The 20036-nt window shown below is 30.5% G+C and overlaps 2 protein-coding genes across 3 annotated transcripts; one reads left to right on the forward strand and one right to left on the reverse strand.

The window, feature by feature from the left end:
* Positions 1-1722: 1722 nt before the first annotated feature.
* Positions 1723-17432, forward strand: LOC112707613 (protein ENHANCED DOWNY MILDEW 2). Of its 2 annotated transcripts, XM_025759424.3 has the most exons (19): positions 1723-1863; positions 3779-4210; positions 4295-4391; positions 4928-4978; positions 5090-5241; positions 5378-5474; positions 5832-5930; positions 7715-7962; positions 8097-8186; positions 8300-8815; positions 8898-9045; positions 9147-9248; positions 10590-10682; positions 12770-12811; positions 13372-13482; positions 14756-14827; positions 14940-15058; positions 15155-15218; positions 16870-17432. In XM_025759424.3, exons 2-19 carry the CDS (start codon positions 3795-3797, stop codon positions 17272-17274), a joined length of 2922 nt encoding a protein of 973 aa, XP_025615209.1. In that variant the 5' UTR covers positions 1723-1863; positions 3779-3794; the 3' UTR covers positions 17275-17432. The 2 variants fall into 2 exon arrangements, with proteins under 2 accessions (XP_025615209.1, XP_029144412.1); XM_029288579.2 differs by lacking the exon at positions 10590-10682.
* A 617-nt stretch (positions 17433-18049) lies between these two features.
* On the reverse strand, positions 18050-19629 carry LOC140174743 (zinc finger BED domain-containing protein RICESLEEPER 1-like). The gene is made up of 3 exons (XM_072200252.1): positions 19333-19629; positions 18921-19251; positions 18050-18114 (listed from the first exon to the last, which is right to left on the reverse strand). Exons 1-3 carry the CDS (start codon positions 19627-19629, stop codon positions 18050-18052), a joined length of 693 nt encoding a protein of 230 aa, XP_072056353.1.
* Between the last annotated feature and the right edge of the window lie 407 nt (positions 19630-20036).

Genomic DNA, 20036 nt, shown 5'->3' on the forward strand with positions numbered 1-20036 from the left:
AGGACATTTTGTTAATTATTTAACTTTGATGTCACAGTGGGACTACATTGAAGTTAAATAATGAAATTTTTTTAGATTCAAATAGGACACTTTAAACTTTAAGAATCAAAACAAAATTACACCTAAACGTAAGAGACCAATTTAGTACTTTACCTTAATATCTATTATAATATTTTTAAATTTTAAAAATTATTTTACTAAATACATTTATTGTTATTTATACTTATTAAATTAATTTTAATTTAATTTGATTTATTTTTAGTATTTGAAAAGGTAATCTAATTACTTTAATTTTATCTATTGTTTTTTTTCTTAACTCAATGTTTGACACTTAATAATCAACTTGATAACTATATGTGCAATCAAAATATGAATAATCAAACTTAAATTGAATTTGTATCTTTTTAATTTTTTGAGATTAGAAAGAATATGCTTATAAGTTGATGTTTTTTTTTTAAGTTAGCTATAGTTAAAAGTATTCTTTGTTAAAAATATTATAATAAAAAGTTAATTTTGTAATTATATAGAAGATGAATTTTTTTAAATAATTATTTATAACATATATATTTAGAAAGAAAGATTATGCTCTTTTAAAGAGAAGAAATCGGTAAAATGAGAAAATAAGGTTCTAATATAATTTAAATCAAAATAGCAAACTAGCACGTTATAAAAATTATAAATTCAAGATTGAGATTTTATTTTTTTACTTTAAAAGATTATTTTCTTAAAATGAAAGTGCTTGGTTAAATTGACAATAAAATTATCCTATATTTTTTAAAATATAAAACAAAAAATAAATAAATTTTCAATAATTTTTTTGTTGTTTTATATTATTAAGTTCTTTTTAATAGATATATTAATCAAATAATTTAAAAATTGATTATGTTTTATAATATTAATAGAAAACTTTTTTTATACTACATGTACAATACTTTTTTTACCGTTAAAAATTTCTGGATTTATTATTATTGATGATTAATTACTGACTAAAAATAATAAATTTTAATGATCATTTAATATTATTTTAAATATTTTATTCAATAGATATATTTCATTAGTTAATATTTTAATTATATTGCACATATAAATAGATGATTATTAATTTATTACAAGACAATTATTTTAATAAACTCAAAATATATTCATTAAAAAATTATTAATTATTATGTGTTAAATCAATTGTGAATAGATATTTTGTATATATCAGAATAGAAAAAATATAAATAACTAATAATATTTTTAAATAATGTGAATTAATAAGATTAAAAGAATAAATTAATTTTAAATTTAATTAATAATATTAAATTAAAATATAATATATTTTTATTTAATTAGTAATTATTTATATTATTTAAGATGGTAACACTCTCCATCAATAAAAATTATTGATTACAAACCTCAACTTAATATTGTTATTTAAGTGGTGAACAATGTTAAGTAGCTATTATTTGAACAAGTTCTGCCAAATTTTATTAAGCTGCTCCCTATATAAGGAAAGAAGGGCCAGATGTCGAATAACTATTCCACAAATGACAATAATATTTATTTCTCTACGAAATAGCATCCGGATCTCTACGCTATACAAATATAATCCACCATTGAGAAATAATGAATTTATTTTATGTATTTAAAAAATTGTGAATGTGGACCAAAATTACGGTGATGCCCTTTTCATTTTCCCGAATAGGACTACAAAATACAAGGGCAGCGTGTATTGCAAGTATCCTGAAGCAGCACTCACGCACTAAACATGCTCGTAAATGGAAACCGGAAAGTCACTCCCTTCTTCTTCGTCTAATAAGATGAAATCATAGCTAAACCAAAACTCTGGTCTTCTAGGTTTCAAGTTTCTTCTGCTCTCAAGTAAGGTTTTTTTTTCCCAGTGCATTTTCTATTTGATTTCGTTTTAACATCGTGCTTTTAGTTTGAAATAATCAATCGTTTAGAAGTTCAGTTGAATAATGAACAAAAGTTGTGGTCGTTTTGAATATTAGCTACCTATTCGAATGTATATTTTACTCCTGGTTTTGCTTTTCGTTCTATTTGAGGGTGACGAAAAAAAAATGTAAAGAAAGAAATGGAACTTAAAAGTTAAAAGTTAGAGAATTGGAAAAATAAAGAGAATGGAACCGAAAATATCGCTTTCTCTTTTATTTCCGGATAGAATAGCAAAAATAAAGTACAAAGCTAGATTTGAAAAGGAGTGTTGGGAGCAAGCATATTGTGTAATTTGTAGCTCTTAACTAGCTATTATTAATGTTTTTTATGGTGTTAGATTATATTTAAGGGTGTAAAATTATTGATAAGTACTCGCTAGATTTTAATAAAAGTGTTGCCCTAATATTTTCTCAGATTTAAAACCTCGGAACTAACTATTTGACTAACTCATATTGGTTAAAATAATCATATAATTAACCAATCTAATATATACATAAAATTTAGATAAAAATAAATTTAGAACACACTCTAAATATACTTTAGATTAGGCAAGTATTTATCAAGTTTTATAGTGACATATAAAATGGAAATAATGTGATGAATTAATTATATAGAGTTTAATTTAAATACAATACTCTTTATTAAAATAAAATATATAGAAAGATTTGTTTTATGTTTTAATACGTATACAATTATGGTTATTATGCGATAATATATAAAACAACAATGCTAGGGAACCAACTCTATATAAGCCAAGAATTAAACTGGTAAACCAAAGGCACCGGTGACTTTAACCGGATGTTGCTACTGATAGGCATACGGATGTTTCTTTTTCTTGTAAATTGGATGGTTTTGGATATGATTTCTATGTTTCATGTGTTACGCATTAATAAAACATAATTAATTATATGGAACCAACTAATGAATGATCAAAGCATCTGTGCCGTGATTCTCTCCTATTACTAGCGTATCTTCCCTCATGTTTTGAACGTGGTCAACAATAATTTAAAAAATAAATTAAATTATAAATTAATAAAACTAATTATAATTAATTATGTTGGTCAATTCTTGGCTGATTATTAGTTGGTTCTATATACTTTTCCTATATAAAAAATGTTAATTTTCCTTCTAATTTTCAAAGGTATTGGAGTAATTGCCAATATATTGTTATTTGTTTTTTATTATAAAATAAGTTTAGTTTACTAACTTCAGATTCAAGAGTTTTGGTCCAATGTGGCGTGCAGTGGAGTGTGAGAGTTCATCCTCTCTTCACCAAACGAAGTGTCTTAATTGGCTTATGTCCCTGTATTTGACATAGATATTCTGGTCGTGGAAGAAAAATGTAGTATTTTAGCTCCTTAAAATAAAGATATTGTACATGAGGCTTTTCAATAAGAACATCTTTTTAGTACTATGAGTTCTTCATGGTTCTTTTTTTTTAAATATCGGTTGAGGTGAGTGAGTTCATTGAAACTAAAAGAGAAGTTTAGATTTCCTGTTATAAGTATATATTACACGATAATCTTTTTTATTTTTTTATTATTTTTTAAATTCTTGCTACATACAATTAAGATAAAAGTTTAAATGCTTCAATTTTTTCCCTCTCACTTTATGTTTTATATGAATCTTTTTAATAACATTTTTTTGGTTGGTTTGAATACCATATCAAGTAATCAACATAGATTAGTTATGATTTTTGAAGTGCCAAAAGGTAGAATATTTAATATTCTGAAAACTCTTTCGTAAATCTTCTTCATGTAGTTATTTGTTTATTTAATATATGAATCTATGCTACAAAGAATGGGATACTATAACACTTAATTCTTTCCCTATAACACAGATTATTTGGACATCTAATGGCATCATCTGATGAAGAGGGTGAGATTATTCCATCTGTTGTTAACGATTATTGGTTTGAAAATGAGAATGATGGATTTGCACCACTTTCTAGTTTGACATTGTTGTGGAGCACTAGTGATGAGATCAGTTGTAGTTCGGGAACAAAAGTATATTTGCGCGGCACTGCTGATGACGGACTCCAGAAGGTTCATAAGCAGATTATAGGATGGAGGTTCGAACTTTCCGATGAGCAGCAGCCGGAGATTTCAGTGCTTTTGAAGGACAAAAACCGGATAACACTGCAAAGGCCAAGGAAGTGCTTTGAAAGTGCTTTTAGGACAGTCCTAGTCACAGTATCTTGGCTGCATGCTGTGAAATGGAATCCAGAGGAAACTGGAGTTTCTATTTGGAACAAAATAATGAAGGCCTTTAGGCATGAATTTTCATTTTGTCATTTGTGAATATTCGGTCTTTTGCATATTCCAATTCGTTAATTAATATATGTTCTGTTTCACAGCTCATTTGATGTAATGCCGTCCGAGAATGATCTTATAAATCATATGTCAATGATTAGAGAGGCCGCCAAAAGGGATGCTGATTTCGCAAAGTCTAAGGTCTGTACTACTGTATTTTTTACTAAGAATACATTAAAGAGGGTTATATGATAACTTATGCAATTGATAGAAACAAGCCTGCATATATACCACTTATTTCTTGCTTTTGGGTTTGTTGTGCAATTAAATGGGGTTTTATATATATTAGCATTCAAAAATTGAATTACTATGCTAATTGTTCTGGTGCCTGTTACACAATAGATGGCTTCCTATTTTTAAAATTTTAATTCTTAATAAAATATTTACAGATAATGGGGTAGCCATTCAACCTTTTTCTCAAATGTTAACCAACTTATTTACATGACAGAATAATAGAGTTGTTTGATGTCTGCCATTGTTCCTTTGGCTTTATACAGTTGAGTTGCAAGGTTGACATTCTCAATTCTTATGGATGGATAATTGCTCGATTATTTATTTGATTTGTCTTTAATCACTCGTTGACCTTTGCTATTTTCTGAATACAATGTGGATTCACCATATGGCATCATTTTCATTTTTTGTTTACTTTTTCTTTAATAAAAAACTTGAATCTACAGTATCTGCTAAACTTCATTGGAGAGGGGGATTCAAATGAACTATTCCATGAGGTCAGCGAAATTGTTAGCTCTTTGTTTTTTTCTTTGTTTTTCTATTTATGTAGCTATACTTTTATGTTCTTTCTTATTTCAGTTATTTGAGGTTATGTTGGTTAATGGCAGGATGTTCGATCCTCTAGAAAACCAAAATTTATAATTGACTCAGAAGAGGAGGAGAGTGACAAGTCCGATGGTGAACTTGGCGTCAATGTTGGGCAAAGTGTTGGTTATGATACTGTTTGTGCAATTTGTGACAATGGTGGTGAAATACTTCCGTATGTCTTCTCAATACAAGTTCATGGTTATAAGGACTTGCATTATTTTGCTCTCCATCCTTTATGTATTGCTAAGAAATTAGGGCATTTTCACATTTGTTTTACTGAACTAGTTACTTTTGTTACAATAATTCAGCTGTGAAGGAAGATGCTTAAGATCCTTCCATCCAACTATAGAGGATGGTAAAGATTCATTGTGTGATTCTCTTGGATTCACTAAAGCTCAAGTTACAGTAAGTAACTATCTCCCATCTTCAGCTGTTCTAAGAAAAAAGTAGAACAAATATAAGTTGAGCCATGTTTGGATGTATTTTCTCATAAGGAGTGGAAAAAAGAGAGTAAATGGGAGCCAATTATCTTGGTTCTCCTCTTCGGTTATATCTATAATAAAGTATTTCAAATTGAATAAAAACTAAGATTTTTCATTAGCACTTTTGAAAGCAAGTGATGCTGAATACTCTGCTTGAAACTTCCCATTATTTTGCTTCCCTTCCTATTTCATTTTCATCTCAAAGTCTCAAATTCAGTGTTAACAATATATGTCTCTACTTCCAATTGTAGCTTTATAAGACCAACTCTCAACTTTGCAGGCCTTTCCAAACTTTTACTGTGAAAATTGTAAAAATAAGAAGCATCAATGCTTTGCTTGTGGCAACTTGGGTTCATCTGATGAATCATCAAATGCAGAGGTACATTTCAAATACTTATTATTTTTTAATATTTTTAATGTAACTCATATTTCTTAGTCTTACAGGAAACATCACAATAATAAATGCTATTTAGGCCCTAATCTCTAAAGCTGTATTTGGATATTGTCTAGACAGAAATACATAGACTAAGGACATAAAAACTTGATTAGTTGTGGACAAAGGATTAGAAACAATTTTTCAGGACAATGGATTTGCCTTTAACACATCTGGTTTCCCACTGTTCAAACTTCAAACACAACCAATTATTCATTCCCTAACTTAGAGCACTCAATCATCATTCTTACATTCATAAGTCAGACCACAATGAGCGTTTTGCAATGGGAAACAAAACCCGACCATTATGCTTTACTTTATTGGCAAAGCCAAGTTATTACTGAGGCTAACCCCAATTAATTTTTGGGTTGTTACAAACATTACACCATAGTCTCATCAAGATATTAGACTCGTGTTAGTTGCATTGACCTCCTCCCCACTTCTTAGATTCCCACTTTAGGGTCCTAGCAGATGTAAGCAAGAGTATAGACTTGACCATTAATGAGATCTTTACACTTGTCACTAAGATGATTCTGGTGCTGTGGTGCATACTATTCTTTCCATTGCTGAATGCCAAGATTCGCCATGACATCAAATGGATTTCAAGAATAGGTTTTTGCATGTTGACCTTAAGGAGGTTCCATACGTCAAACTGCCTACTGGAATGGCCACATTATCAGTTAATGTAGTTTGAAATTAGAACACTCTTTATATGGATTGAGACTAGCACCAATGGTATAATGTAGTTTGAAATTAGAACACTCTTTATATGGATTGAGACTAGCACCAATGGTATGGTTTGAAAAGCTTTGATTCACACTGCTCAGCTTTTCATTTACGGTCACCCCATTTTATCCAAAGGGTTTCTAATTATTTCTAAAGGAATCACGATACTTATTCATGTGAATGGCATTGTTGTATTCATTCTGATAAAGAGGGTGTCTGGATAATTAAGCAATTGATGCATTCAACGTTCTACATGAAAGAACTTGGCCAGCTCACCTGTTGATTGGAGGTCTATCTTAGAGTATTATACCTTTATATGGGAAAATTTGGTCTTGTGGAGGTCTATCTTAGAGTATTATAACAAAATGTGGTGGCAAGAAGCAATGTTTAAGCTGCATTTGAGATATGGCTTATGGAACCTGTGAGTTGTTATACTGAAGCTTTTTGCTAAATGAATTAACATGAAAACTGTTCCACCTCTGATGGTTTTGTATGAAAACAATGCTGCCATTACTATATCTCGTGCACCGCTGTCCATTATGACGACACAGAACATGTGACAGTGGATAGAATGTCTTAGAATTATTAAAAATATATGTTGAGTTAATGAGTTCTATGCACAACGTGTTTGTAAGTCATAAAGTTGAAAATATTGTTACAAAGACTTTAACCCCATATGTTTGCAAAACAAGTATTCTGGGACATTAGGATTTGTGGACCATTCTTATGAATCTTTTTTCCCTGAATATTCTGGGACATTAGGATTCGATTACGCTTACTGTGAAAGGAAGCATTGACAGACTTGTTGTCTTGTATCTCTTATTCTCTTTGAAATCGTGATATTCTGTACTGGTCAAATATTAAGAAAGCTTTCCTGAATTTCAGTTTTCAACTTTTGTCTTTTTATTTTTGTCATTTCGTATTGTTTTAAATGTTGAGCTTAATTTACTTGTTTTCCTTCTTTACGGTTAAATGGAAGCAATTTTGTGGTTTGGTTCTCTTAGGTGTTTCCTTGTATTACTGCAAACTGTGGTCAGCACTACCATCCTGCATGTGTTGCAAGGCTACTCTACCCCGGCATTGACGCGGAGCAACACGAAAGGAGAAAGAGAGTTGTTATTGACAAGACATTTATCTGTCCTCTTCACATATGCACTTTATGCAGAAAAGGTGAAAATAGGAATGTTCATGATTTGCAGTTTGCAGTATGTCGACGCTGCCCTAAGGCTTACCACAGGAAATGCTTACCCAAGTTGGTTTCTCTTGTTCCTTTCCTTTTTTTTTTAATCAAATATCAAGTATGGTGTCATTGCTGAAATTCCTCTGCATATTTTTATTTATTTGCGTTGTCCTAAGTACCTCTTTGTCTCATGTTATTTTCTTAAGGGAGATTCCACTCACATTTGATTATGAAAAAGGCATTCCACAAAGGGCCTGGGATAACCTACTTGATCGTCGTATTTTGATGTATTGTATGTAAGTTATTACTTATTACTGTTCAATAATTTCATAATGCAAATTTGTCTTTTGATTGTTATTTTCCATATGCTATACCATTGCTATATTGTTTCTAATCCTTTGTTGTTCAGGGATCATGAGATAGTTCCAGAACTTGGTACTCCTGCTAGAAATCATCTAGTATTTCCATATAATAAAGTGAAGGAAAAGAAACAAGGCCACAAATTATTCAGCAAAGAGAAGGATGCTATACTATTGAGGAAAAGTTTCGAAGATCTTCCTCATAAGAAGTCATTGGCAACTAAGCTTGTTACAAGGGAAAGCATGGCTATCCAAAATGATAGTTCTACCAAAGTTCGAGATAACGAAAAAGGTCTATATTTCTCACATGGATCACTTGAGTCTGTTGCTTCTAGCAAATATGTGAAAGATGAAAAGAAGTCTTTGTCCGGTAGATCTCTACCAAGCATTGGCAGTAAATTGATTTTGGGTAAAGATAACACACACAAGAGTTCAAGAATACAACAGGCTGTATCTCTGCAGCGAAAATTGGTTAGTCAAAGAACAGAAACACGGAGCTTGGACAAGCCTCTGGGGAAAAAAGTCAAAACATCGCCTGACTTTATTCAAGCTGATATGGAAAAAGAGTATGATTGTGAACTATATTGGATACACTTTAGAGAAAGAGATTGATTGTGTATTTACAATTTGAACATTACTGTTATGCAGAATTTTATCTTTGGTGAAAGAATCAATGTCTACAGTCAATGAGGAAGAATTCAAGAAGAACAATCAATGCTTTGGTTCAAGTACTTGTTTCACAGAAACAGGATTTGATAAGAGCCTTACTCTAGGGAAAGTGGAGGGCTCTGTTAAGGTTTGTCTTGCTTTTTACTACTTGAATGCAGCTGTAAGCATTCGTAATCTAGTACGAGACATTTTGGGCTCTGTTATGGATTATTTTGGCTTTTCTTGTAGGCCATTCAAACAGCTTTACAGAAGTTAGATGAAGGGTGTAGTATCGAGGATGCAAAAGCTATTTGTGAACCAGGGATCCTCCATCAGCTTTTTATTTGGCAGGTTGAAACAACTTACCTTGATTACATTTACCATAACTGTAATATAATTATGTTACTATTCTTGACTACAGAATAAAACAGCACCTAGGATTTTCTCGGGCTGAGCCTGTGTCAGTTGTGAACTTGTAGTAAACAAGTGCCTTACCTAGATTATTAGTACAAATAGATGTCTGATACCCATTTCCAATTAACTTCTCAAATAGACAGATAACCCTTTAACAGTTCTTGACTAATGACTCACGCCACATGTAAGACGCTCCGTTACTGTCAGTTAAAATTTGATCATTTTTTGTCGAACGGATGTAATCTTTGTGTGTATTGGATTATTGACTTCTCCCTTCTTCATTGATATGCGGGATTAGTTTCTAGTTTTGTCAATGTTAAATATTTCGTGGTCAGTTTGGTTAGTTTAGTCCTCATTTAAGTAAAATTTCTTTGCTTTGATATTTAAAGAATTTGGTAGAAATGTATGATGTATCGTCTCACACATAAGGATATTTATACTATAAACAATGTTATGTACATAACTTATCCACATAAGACTCTAAATAATGAGCTCTAGTAGATATATTGCTGCTACAACTTAAATATTAACTTTAACACTTTATATGTCATGTGCATGCTGGTTACAAATAGATTCAATCAAAAGAGTTTTATAGGACAAAGTCAATATATCAGCTAGCTGTTCATTGTCATATACAAACCACATGAGTGAATTTCTCTAAATCTTTAGTATTAGAATTATTTGAACTATCATCCATAATAAATCATTTTCATGCATACAAGAAAATGACATGGAAAGTGGATTAAGCTCATTATTTTACGGTTGTAATTAGGAATAGTAATTAAAAAGTGGTTTCTTAGATCTATATGCCTTTGTAGAGGAATTTCAAACCCAACCTTTGTTCCCATATTTTCTTTTATGTTGGTACCTCTGCCCCTAAATCCCTATCGCAGGTAATTACCATAGATACCCATCTCGATGTATTTTCTAGTTACTACTAATTCCATTGTGCATCATACACTCATACTTGAAAATGTTTGACGTGAGGGATGCCTGACACTTATAAACGCTATAGAGACTATATCCGAGAGATGTCAGATTTGTATACAGCTACTAGAGCCTTCATTTCACTTTGTATACATTTTATTTACACACGTAAAGCAACTCTACTCTGTTATTGCAATTTCAATAAGCCTTCTCTTTTCTGTTGATAGTTATCAGCACCTTGGAAAAAGTGTTATGCTTTGGCACTGCAGGCATTACTTTGGATATTCATACAAATATAACACATTTAAGTTTTTATTGGAAAGATAATCTTGATTGTCAATTTACTTACAGAAGCAACTTAAAGTCTATCTTGCTCCATTTCTTCATGGTATGCGATATACGTCCTTTGGTCGCCATTTCACTAAAATAGACAAGCTGAAAGAGGTAAATTTGTTATTTTTATTTTTATGTTTTTTCTTTTTTAAATACTAATTGACAAGAGGCTGACATATTTTACCTTTTCTTATTCGGTTGCTCGAGCTATGTGTGTATACATGTGTACATGTTTGGAGGGTTTCACCGTATGAGTAATTCATTGCCAATGCCTATATTTACTCCCGAGCAATGCTAGGGGGCCAGCAATTTTTGTGATTGTTAGCCATCAACTAGCCATCAATGATGATTTGATGGTGTGAGATTGGTATGAGATTTCATCCAATGGCTCACCTTTCTCTGCTGGTTACATGCTGGCCAAAATTTAATAAAACTGCTGGTCCCCTAGACTTTTCCATTTACTCCCTGCTTAGAAAAAAAAAGTGTGTAAAAATGCTTGGAATATCCGTTTTTTGCTTATAATAATTTTGGATCAAATATGTGAATTATTATATATTTTGAAGACTTCACATGTTTGATTTGTTTCATTAGTGGTCAAGTTTCTATTTTCTATTATGTTATTTGGGATAATGTCATTTGTAATAATATAGTATAGTATTTGACTCTTTCGAAGTTATAGTGATTCTTATGTTCATTTCAAATTCTTTGTTGATATACTACTATTTTGAAAAACTATTCTTAGTTTTAAATTAGTTACTAGTTAGGAGTACTTAGGACAAAAGGCATTAGTTTTTTTTTCAATATTGAACAACTTTATTAAGGAAATGAGTTAATTTAACTTAAGCCTTATCAACAATCTGAAAAAGTTATGATAGTATAGACCTAAGAAACTACATACACATAATTAATTAAGTAAAAATATTTAAAATAGAGAGAAGATTTAAAATAAAATTTAGTGTATGCAATTCTTTAGATAAGTATAATATTAATAAATGAAATAAATTTAAATGAATAAGAATCTTTGTAGTTCTTAATCTAATAAAACGTTACTTTTGTGTGAGTTAATTCTTTGTGAAATGTATGACAGATATTGTATGAAGTCGGTTAAGTAATATTCATGTTATAAACATTCTGTAATACACAATGTAATTAGCTGTTTAAACTTCTTATTTTTTGCTAGTTTATAGTTTTATAATGTTAATAATTTTGTTACCACATTTTATTTAAGTAATACACTTCAGCATACATCTTAGAAATAATTTTTTCATTGCTGAAATTGAAAAAAGTAAATGGGTAATTTTTATTATTAAAATTAGAGTAAACTATTAAAATGGTACCCGAAGGTTAGCATCGGTGACAAAACGAACCCCAAAAGATACTAACGACAAATAAGCCCGGAAAGATTTAAAAACACGACAAAAAGAACTAGATATTAAATATATTCTAAAAAATGGCTTTAGAGATAAAATTTTAATGCAAATTTTTTAAATCATTATTAGAAAAATAAGATCTTTTCATCCTTAAAATTTGGTAATTTTTTATGAAATGAATTAAATTTTTTTTTTTAAATTGTGAATGACCACATCTTTTTGAAAAATAAAAAGAAAAATCTATAGATCAAATTTTGTTCCGAATTTTTCTGTGCACCTTTTAAATATTTATTCAAATGTTGCCACAAAAATTTAGATCTAATGGATAAGTCATTTGTTAAATATGAAAGGTTTTTTTGTTACTTACAAAAAATATAATATTGATTAGTTCTTTTTGTCGTATTTTTAAATTATTTAGGGGCTGTTTTGTCGATAACATCTTTTAATGACCTTTTTGTCAGTAGCTGAATCTTTCGGTTACGGAATTGGTAATTAACCCTTAAAATTATGATAAGAGCTAGTTTGTGTAAGAGAATTTTAAAGTAACAAGGCAATGAAGTAATGGTATGTTTATGTGGCTTCATGGGAGAAAAGTAGTACTATCAACAACAGAGAATAATACCTTAAATAATATACTAAGTAGGCAATGTCATAGAATTACTGATTTTATAATGTCTGTTATACTTAATTACTGATTCTAACACCGATTACTACTTCTAAGTAATGATTTTGTGAACTAATACGCTACAATTCATTATACTGGATAATCTTTTCAATGTTTTTCCTTTCTCAAGTTCTTATTTACTAATGAGACATCTTTTATTGCAGATTGTTGATAGGCTTCATTGGTATGTGCAAAATGGTGACATGGTATGTACTGTGTAGTGTGTAGGCACAGAGAAGTTATCTTTCCAGTTTCCATGCCATTTTTTAGATTTAATTGTATTGTTTTATGGAGTAAATGCAGTGATCTTGATAGTAGAATGATGGTTGTACATCTTGTAGTACTATTTTCCACTCTAGTGAAAGAATATATATATTCAGTTCTGAATCATTCAAGTTTTCAGGGCTTCGAATGAAATCTTCAGTGTATAATTTAAGGTAGGATGTTAATAAAATAAATCAAAATTAAAGTAGGTTGATATATGTCCTTCTTTCGGCTTCATTAAGAGCTGCTGTCTTATACCTATATGCGAAGTATTTGTTTTCTAAGGTCAGATGACGGTGACTTATATGTTAATTTATACAAACATTAGGTTATAAATGATGTTTTCTGAAACATTAAAATTTTGTAACATTCAATTGTTGTGGAACTTCTCAATCTGAAAAATAAATAAATAAATTGGGAGGTATATTAAGTTATTGCTTGGATTTTACTATTGTTTTGACTAACTTGCGTTGTCCTACAATTACATGTTATTGTTTATCAGGTTTTAGACTTTTGTTGTGGTTCCAATGACTTCAGTTGTTTGATGAAATCAAAGCTTGAACAGATGGGGAAGCCATGCTTATTTAAGAACTATGATTTAATCCAAGCCAAGGTATATCTTTTGATCTAGTTCTAACCTTTCACAGCTGGCTACTTTGGATTTTGGTAAATGCATGTTTTGTAAATATGTTCTAGATATGTTGGTTTTTAGGAAATGAGCACATTCTCAAGATCGAAATGCAACGAAAAATTCTGTGAAGTGGGGGGCTGTTATATGCATGCTGTGACGATAATTTCTAATGGATTAGTGCATCAGTATATTGGGTGTGCTGCAAAGGCTCCACCAATTTAGAATATGTCTGTGCCGTGTTAGGATCATTAATTGTGTTAAATAAATGAGTTTTGTGAGTGCATTCCTCTCTGTTTAATTTAGGGTTCCTGATACATAAAGAAGTTTGTTGAATTTTGTCATTTCTAAGATGGAACTTGCTCTTTAATTTACCAAGAACTTGTTGAAGGTTCGAAGACCACACAAGGCTATCTCTGCTGATGTGTGTATTATGTGTGGGGCAAAAACATAGTCTAATTCCCATCTATTTTTGCTCTGCTCAATGACTAGTTTCTTATGATATAATTTGTTTAGCATCTTTGATGAATGTGGGTGTGCCCTGCAACTCTAGATATACTTCTATTGATTAGGTTTGTTGAGTTTGGTAGTAGAGAAGAGGCAAAAATTATGTGGAACAATGCAATTTTTGCCACTATTTGGACGATTTGGTTGGAGCATAACACTTTTAATGACCGATTCTCTTCTTATAAACATGTCTTATGGGATACGGTTAGGCACTTAGCATAGCATTTTTTTGGTGTAAGCTCTTGAACATTTTAGAGGATTTTCCCTCTCATATATTGAGAGATTGGAGAGAATTTTGCTGTTTTGATAGGTCTTTGTTCTGTTTTGCTGTTCTATAGGGGAACACTATTCCCCCCCCCCCCCCCCAACCTTTTATGTATTTCTTTTTTCTCATCTTAATGGAATTCTTACTTTATCAACAAAAACTTTTCCTTGACGTGTTAAAAAATATGTGCGTTGTCTAGGCTAAGTTTAACAAATGCTTGTAAGTTTATACGTTTGGTAGTGTTATCAAAGCCACTAACGTAATTGTCAAGTTAGGCTTCTTGGGTGCGACCCTTTCCCGTTTCCTGTTTTAACACGGGATGCTTGTGCACTGGTTAGTTCTATTTGTGGCTGCTTCTGATAGTCTTGTTTTTAAAGTAGTTATGATCTTTCATTCTTTTATATTGTTTAATTTTCTGTTTCTTTTCTCTTCTCCCCTTCCTTCTACAATGAGGGCATGTATTTCTAAGGTTGTTTCTCCATGCAGAATGATTTCAGCTTTGAAAAGAGAGATTGGATGAGTGTAACTGCAGAAGAGTTACCAAACGGTTCTCAACTTGTAAGGCCCAGCAAAGCATTTGTTTCCTAGTTTAATTTGTTATTTTAGATACACGAATGTTGTTAACATGTAATGTCTTTGTTAATTTCTTTCATTCTCAATACTTGACTAGATCATAGGGTTGAATCCTCCTTTCGGAGTTAATGGTTATCTTGCTAACAAGTTTATTGACAAGGCACTGACATTTAAGCCAAAACTCCTTGTACTTATTGTGCCAAAAGTAACAAAACGGTTAGTATTGTACTATTGTTTCAACTTATTTCCCCCATTTCTTTTGATATGGGATTAAAAAAGTTCATCTACCTTATGCTTATTTCGATTTGCCAGACTTGACAGAAAGAAAGGTGGATATGATTTGATTTGGGAGGATGATGAGATGCTTTCAGGAAAGGTAAGTTGTAGCTATATGTCCATAACTTTTATCTTGATCTTGTGTGAAAAACTGAAAATGTTTGAAATTGTCCCTCAAACACAAATGTTAAGGCAGGTATCGAGACATTAATTTTTTTTGTTGGAGATAGAAAATTTTTTATTTTTTGTTCTCCCCAAAAGTGAGGACAATAGAGACAAGACAATGAAATAGAAATTTCTTATTTTGTTTCCATTTTTGTTTGTAAAACATTATTCATACACAAAACACTTTTGACACCCATATTAATAAGGTTGTTACTAATTAATTGTGTATTTAAATCTATTATAATATATAAAAGGAGAGTCCAAAGTTTTATTATGGTGAATGAATGACACATAAATTTATACGTTTCATATAAAATTATCATGTCATCCATACAATAACATGGAAGAAAACATCTATCTTAGAACACATTTATACTACTATAGAGAATAACATCTATATAATTAATCTAGCATTAATTTCATAATTTCACGCATTAAATTATCTACTTCTAAAAAAATATAATATAAAAAATGTTAATTCATATCAATGATCTAAATTTTAATATTGCATATCCTAATTAGAGAGTAAATTTTACTTTACGAAAATTAAATTTATTTATCTATCTATCTATCTATCTATCTATCAATTTATTTATAATGTATGAAAAGAAAAATAAATAATGACACAATGAATCCTTGACATATTAGATAACTTCTAATATTGCTATATAAACATTTGAGTGAAATTGTCATTTTATAATTTTTCTATCTTGATATCATCTTTTATTCTTATGTAATGTTTAGTTTTACTTTTTAATTCCTTTTAACTTTTTTTTTTGGGTAACTTTTTAATTCTTTATTTTTATGTAGGTTACTCTATGCCTTTTAATAGTAATGGTATTTCTCTTTAATAGATATAAATTGATTAATAAAACCTAATTCATTCTCTAATTTTATTTTGCCTTCTATTCATATTTATTATATAAATCAACATTCACTTCATACATCTTTATCTCCTCTCACATAATCAAATGTCTCTCACTCTTTCTCCTCTATCCTTGCTAATGTTTTGCACAATTATTTAAAAAATTTGGTTAATGACCACAGTTCATTTGCTAAAGAATTTGCTCACTTTAATAGCAATGCTATTTCTCTTTAATATTCATTAATTATAATAATAATGTTAATAATATATGATGTCATGATTCATTAAAAAATAAATATTATTTTCAATTATTGAAATATTATATTCATATTTACATTACATCTAATAGCTTTATTCTTGCATTATAGTATTTAAGTTTGCTAAACATATGTATTAGGTGATGAACTCTTTCACATACTAGAATGTATAATGTCTTTACAATTTTATTTAGGTTTAATATCAATTTTTAAGATTTCTTTATTAAATACTTTCTTATATATGAAAATTAATTCATTTTAGCGCGCGAGTTTAAATCTAGTTATTTTTTAATTAACAAAACAAAGGGTGTAGACTGTAGACGCAGTGGGATGGTGTTTGTTTATGTCTCCATTTCTGTTGTCTCGTTGTTTCTGTATTTGTGTCCGAAAGCCAATTTCCAAACATTAACAAAGGGACATGCATTTATATTAGCTCATGTTTTGCATTTTGTTTATCCCTCCAGGCATTTTATCTCCCGGGTTCAGTTGACGTGCGCGACAAGCAATTAGAAGACTGGAACAACAAAACACCTCCTCTTTACCTTTGGAGTCGGCCGGACTGGAGTGCTCGGCACAGGGCGATTGCTCTACAGCATGGCCACATAAAAGACAAGTATGATGATGCGCATGTGAAAGGAATAGAAGTGAAGAATTATCTTATGGAAGAGAATCATGACTGTTATCAGGATTACGCTGGATTGCATGCGCCTGGTGATGTCTTAAGCATATTTGATGGTGTCCCGGACGATAATGGCGGTGCTACTCCAGAGGAAGGTGGCAATTCTTTTGGCCATTTGAAGGAGATGACATTTCCTGCCTCTGTTGAAGCTGACAGTATGGCTATTGACATGGATTTATCTTCTCCCTAGAATGAGCATTTCTGAGTTGTGCTGAAATTGTTATTCGGTATTTGAGTGTCTCTAAGAAAAATTATTATATTGAAAAATTGGAGTTGAAGTTACTGTTTTGGTGCTAGTATAACTCTTAGCATGACACTTGATAGTATATTACGTCTAGCATTTTATAATTTGCAGACTCCCTAGAAACTGACTCTCCACTTTATAATAGCTTGTCCCTGTCCTTGGAAGAGAGATTAACATAACTAAAGTGGTAATTATTAGATGAGGAAAGTGTTTTTATAATATTTTATTAAAAAGATGAGCTTTGGTTAAAAACTTAAAATAAGCTCTTTTTGAGTAACATAGTTCATGGACTAAGTGGATTTTCTAGTTATATTTTTTCTTATAATATTCTAATTGTTGATTTTGCATTTTTGCATTTTATGAGATTATGATTTTGTCTATTATAATAATTATTTAAAAATTTAAGTAGTATATCAAAGATAAGAATGATTTTTAATTAAAATTTCTTTAAAAAAGTCTTATAAAAAATTTTGCTAAGAATGAAAAAAACCAATGTTTTAACGCCTCCCTAATAAGAAGAGGGTCCTTATTAGTTACATTATTTCATCGCTACTTTTGGCTAGGTGATCCTTAGTTGCAAAACTCTATCTAATTCATGCAATTGTTTAGAAAGAATATATAAAAAATGTGATCCAATTTATATAATTTATTTGAAACAAAATTCAATTCAATCTAATCTAAAATTTTGTCATTTTGATCAATATATTATTTAGTATAAGTTTTACTTGATTATCGGATTTTGATCTTTATATTGAAGGCGGGCCAAAGACCCATCAAGATGAAAACCTAAAAGATAATAGATATTTAGAACAGTAGAATAGATGGTAGATCGATTTAGCGGACGCAAACTGAAACTGAAACGGCAGCAAGCTAGCGATGACGTTAAAAAGGCAGCTCGGTGGCTCGGTGCATTAATATATGCAGCCTCATTTGATAATTAACTCGCGGACTTGAGGATACACGGAAACACCTCAAGCTCAAAAGCTCACTTCTAACTAGTGGTGTCAATATGTTAGGCTCTATAGGGCTTTGGCCCTATTTTATAGGGCCAGAAGAATAAAAAGCCCTTTAACTAATAGGGTCAAATTTTTAAAAAACCCTTAGGGCCAAAAGTCCTCATGGGCCAAAAGTCCTAGGGCCAACTCATGGGTTACCTAAACCTTTTTTTTTTTATATTCTCTATTTCAATAACACATAAAACTTATTAAAAGTCATTAGTTTATTTTATCCCTTTATCATTTTTATGCGTAAAAATAAAAAAATTGAAAAATAAATGTTAATAATGTACATTGATCATATTAAATCCAACTTTTAACTATATATAGCAAGAAATCAAACATAGCATTTACTGTCTCATCACCCTTTTTCTTACTCTCTAGTATTTACCATCAATAATGTCTCTAGAAAATTAAAATAAAGTTGACACAAAAATTCATCATCTAAAATTATGAATGTTGAGGGGGATGCATCGTTTCTGTTGACACTTCTTCTTCATGAATTTCACCAATTTCATCATCTAAAATCAACCAATTAAAAAATAGTTAGAAATTTAATTTAAAATATTATTTGAAAAAAATAGCATAAATATTTACCATCATGATTTGGAACAAATTCACGTAACCAACTCCTTGTGCAAATAAGCATTTGAACATGCGCATGAAGAGTGGAACTTCTATATTTTGTTAAAACACGTCCACCAATACTGAATGCAAACTCAGATGCTACCGTAGTGATGGGAATACTTAAAACATCTCTGGCCATAACTGACAGAGTGGGAAACCTATCCTCATTAATCTTCCAAAAATTCAGCACATCATACTTCAAATCATCTTCATTGGTGTGAATCAAACCTTCTTTTAGATAAATCTCTAATTCATCTTTATCCTTGGAAGTTTGGGTTTCACAATCAAATTCTCTGAACTCCTAAAAGATGTAGTATAAAGATTATTTAAGTGACGAATAAACATAATAGGAGAAAAATAATACTATATTAAAATTAAATACCTTCATCACCATTTTGCTCTTCTTTGTAAGCCTTCCTTCTTCAGGTGACATAGGAGATTGATTACTACTTTGAGAAATTGTTGAACCACCAAAAGTATTTATGTACTCTCCATACAACCTTTTAAATTTCTCCAATACTTCATTTGCCTTCAATTCAAAAGTTGAAGGATCTAGTTTTTTGTAACAAAACCTCAAGAACTTTAACTTTAATCGAGGATCAAGAATTGCCCCAAAAGCCAAGACAGTGCTATAATCCTTCCAATATTTATCAAACTTCATCTTCATTCTGAAAGCCATGTTCATAATAACAACATCATCACAAGTTTGATTGTCTTCCAAAAGACATTCAATTTTCCAAACTTGCATAAAATACAAATTTGATGTTGGATATGATGAACCCGAAATGAGATTTGTAGTTTCATAAAATGGCTCTAAAAATTCACACATTTTTTTTGTTAAGCTCCATTCTTCATTTGTCGGACAATCTTTATAAGCTCCATCTACAACACTAAGGATGTCAAACGCTTTTTCAAATTTAATTGCACTTTCCAACATCATATATGTAGAATTTCATCGAGTTGGAACATCTGATTTTAGACCAATACCTTCTTCAATTTCTGCTTGCTGCACACAATCTTTAAATTTCATCATTCTCCCATCAGAAGCTTTCACATATTTCACACTCTCTCTTATTTTAAATAAAG

This window comes from Arachis hypogaea, chromosome 8 (assembly GCF_003086295.3).
Source record: "Arachis hypogaea cultivar Tifrunner chromosome 8, arahy.Tifrunner.gnm2.J5K5, whole genome shotgun sequence".
Classification (NCBI taxonomy): domain Eukaryota; kingdom Viridiplantae; phylum Streptophyta; class Magnoliopsida; order Fabales; family Fabaceae; genus Arachis; species Arachis hypogaea.

Excerpts from the sequence above, each read along its gene's own strand:
- LOC112707613 (XM_025759424.3), top strand. The coding sequence starts at position 3,795 with ATGGCATCATCTGATGAAGAGGGTGAGATTATTCCATCTGTTGTTAAC. Across the intron at positions 4,392-4,927 it reads CTGATTTCGCAAAGTCTAAG|TATCTGCTAAACTTCATTGG; the intron begins GTCTGTACTACT and ends TTGAATCTACAG. Across the intron at positions 7,963-8,096 it reads CACAGGAAATGCTTACCCAA|GGAGATTCCACTCACATTTG; the intron begins GTTGGTTTCTCT and ends TATTTTCTTAAG.
- LOC140174743 (XM_072200252.1), bottom strand. The coding sequence starts at position 19,629 with ATGGCTTTCAGAATGAAGATGAAGTTTGATAAATATTGGAAGGATTAT. Across the intron at positions 19,252-19,332 it reads AGAGCAAAATGGTGATGAAG|GAGTTCAGAGAATTTGATTG; the intron begins GTATTTAATTTT and ends TACATCTTTTAG. Across the intron at positions 18,115-18,920 it reads ATTTGTTCCAAATCATGATG|GTTTTCATCTTGATGGGTCT; the intron begins GTAAATATTTAT and ends ATTATCTTTTAG.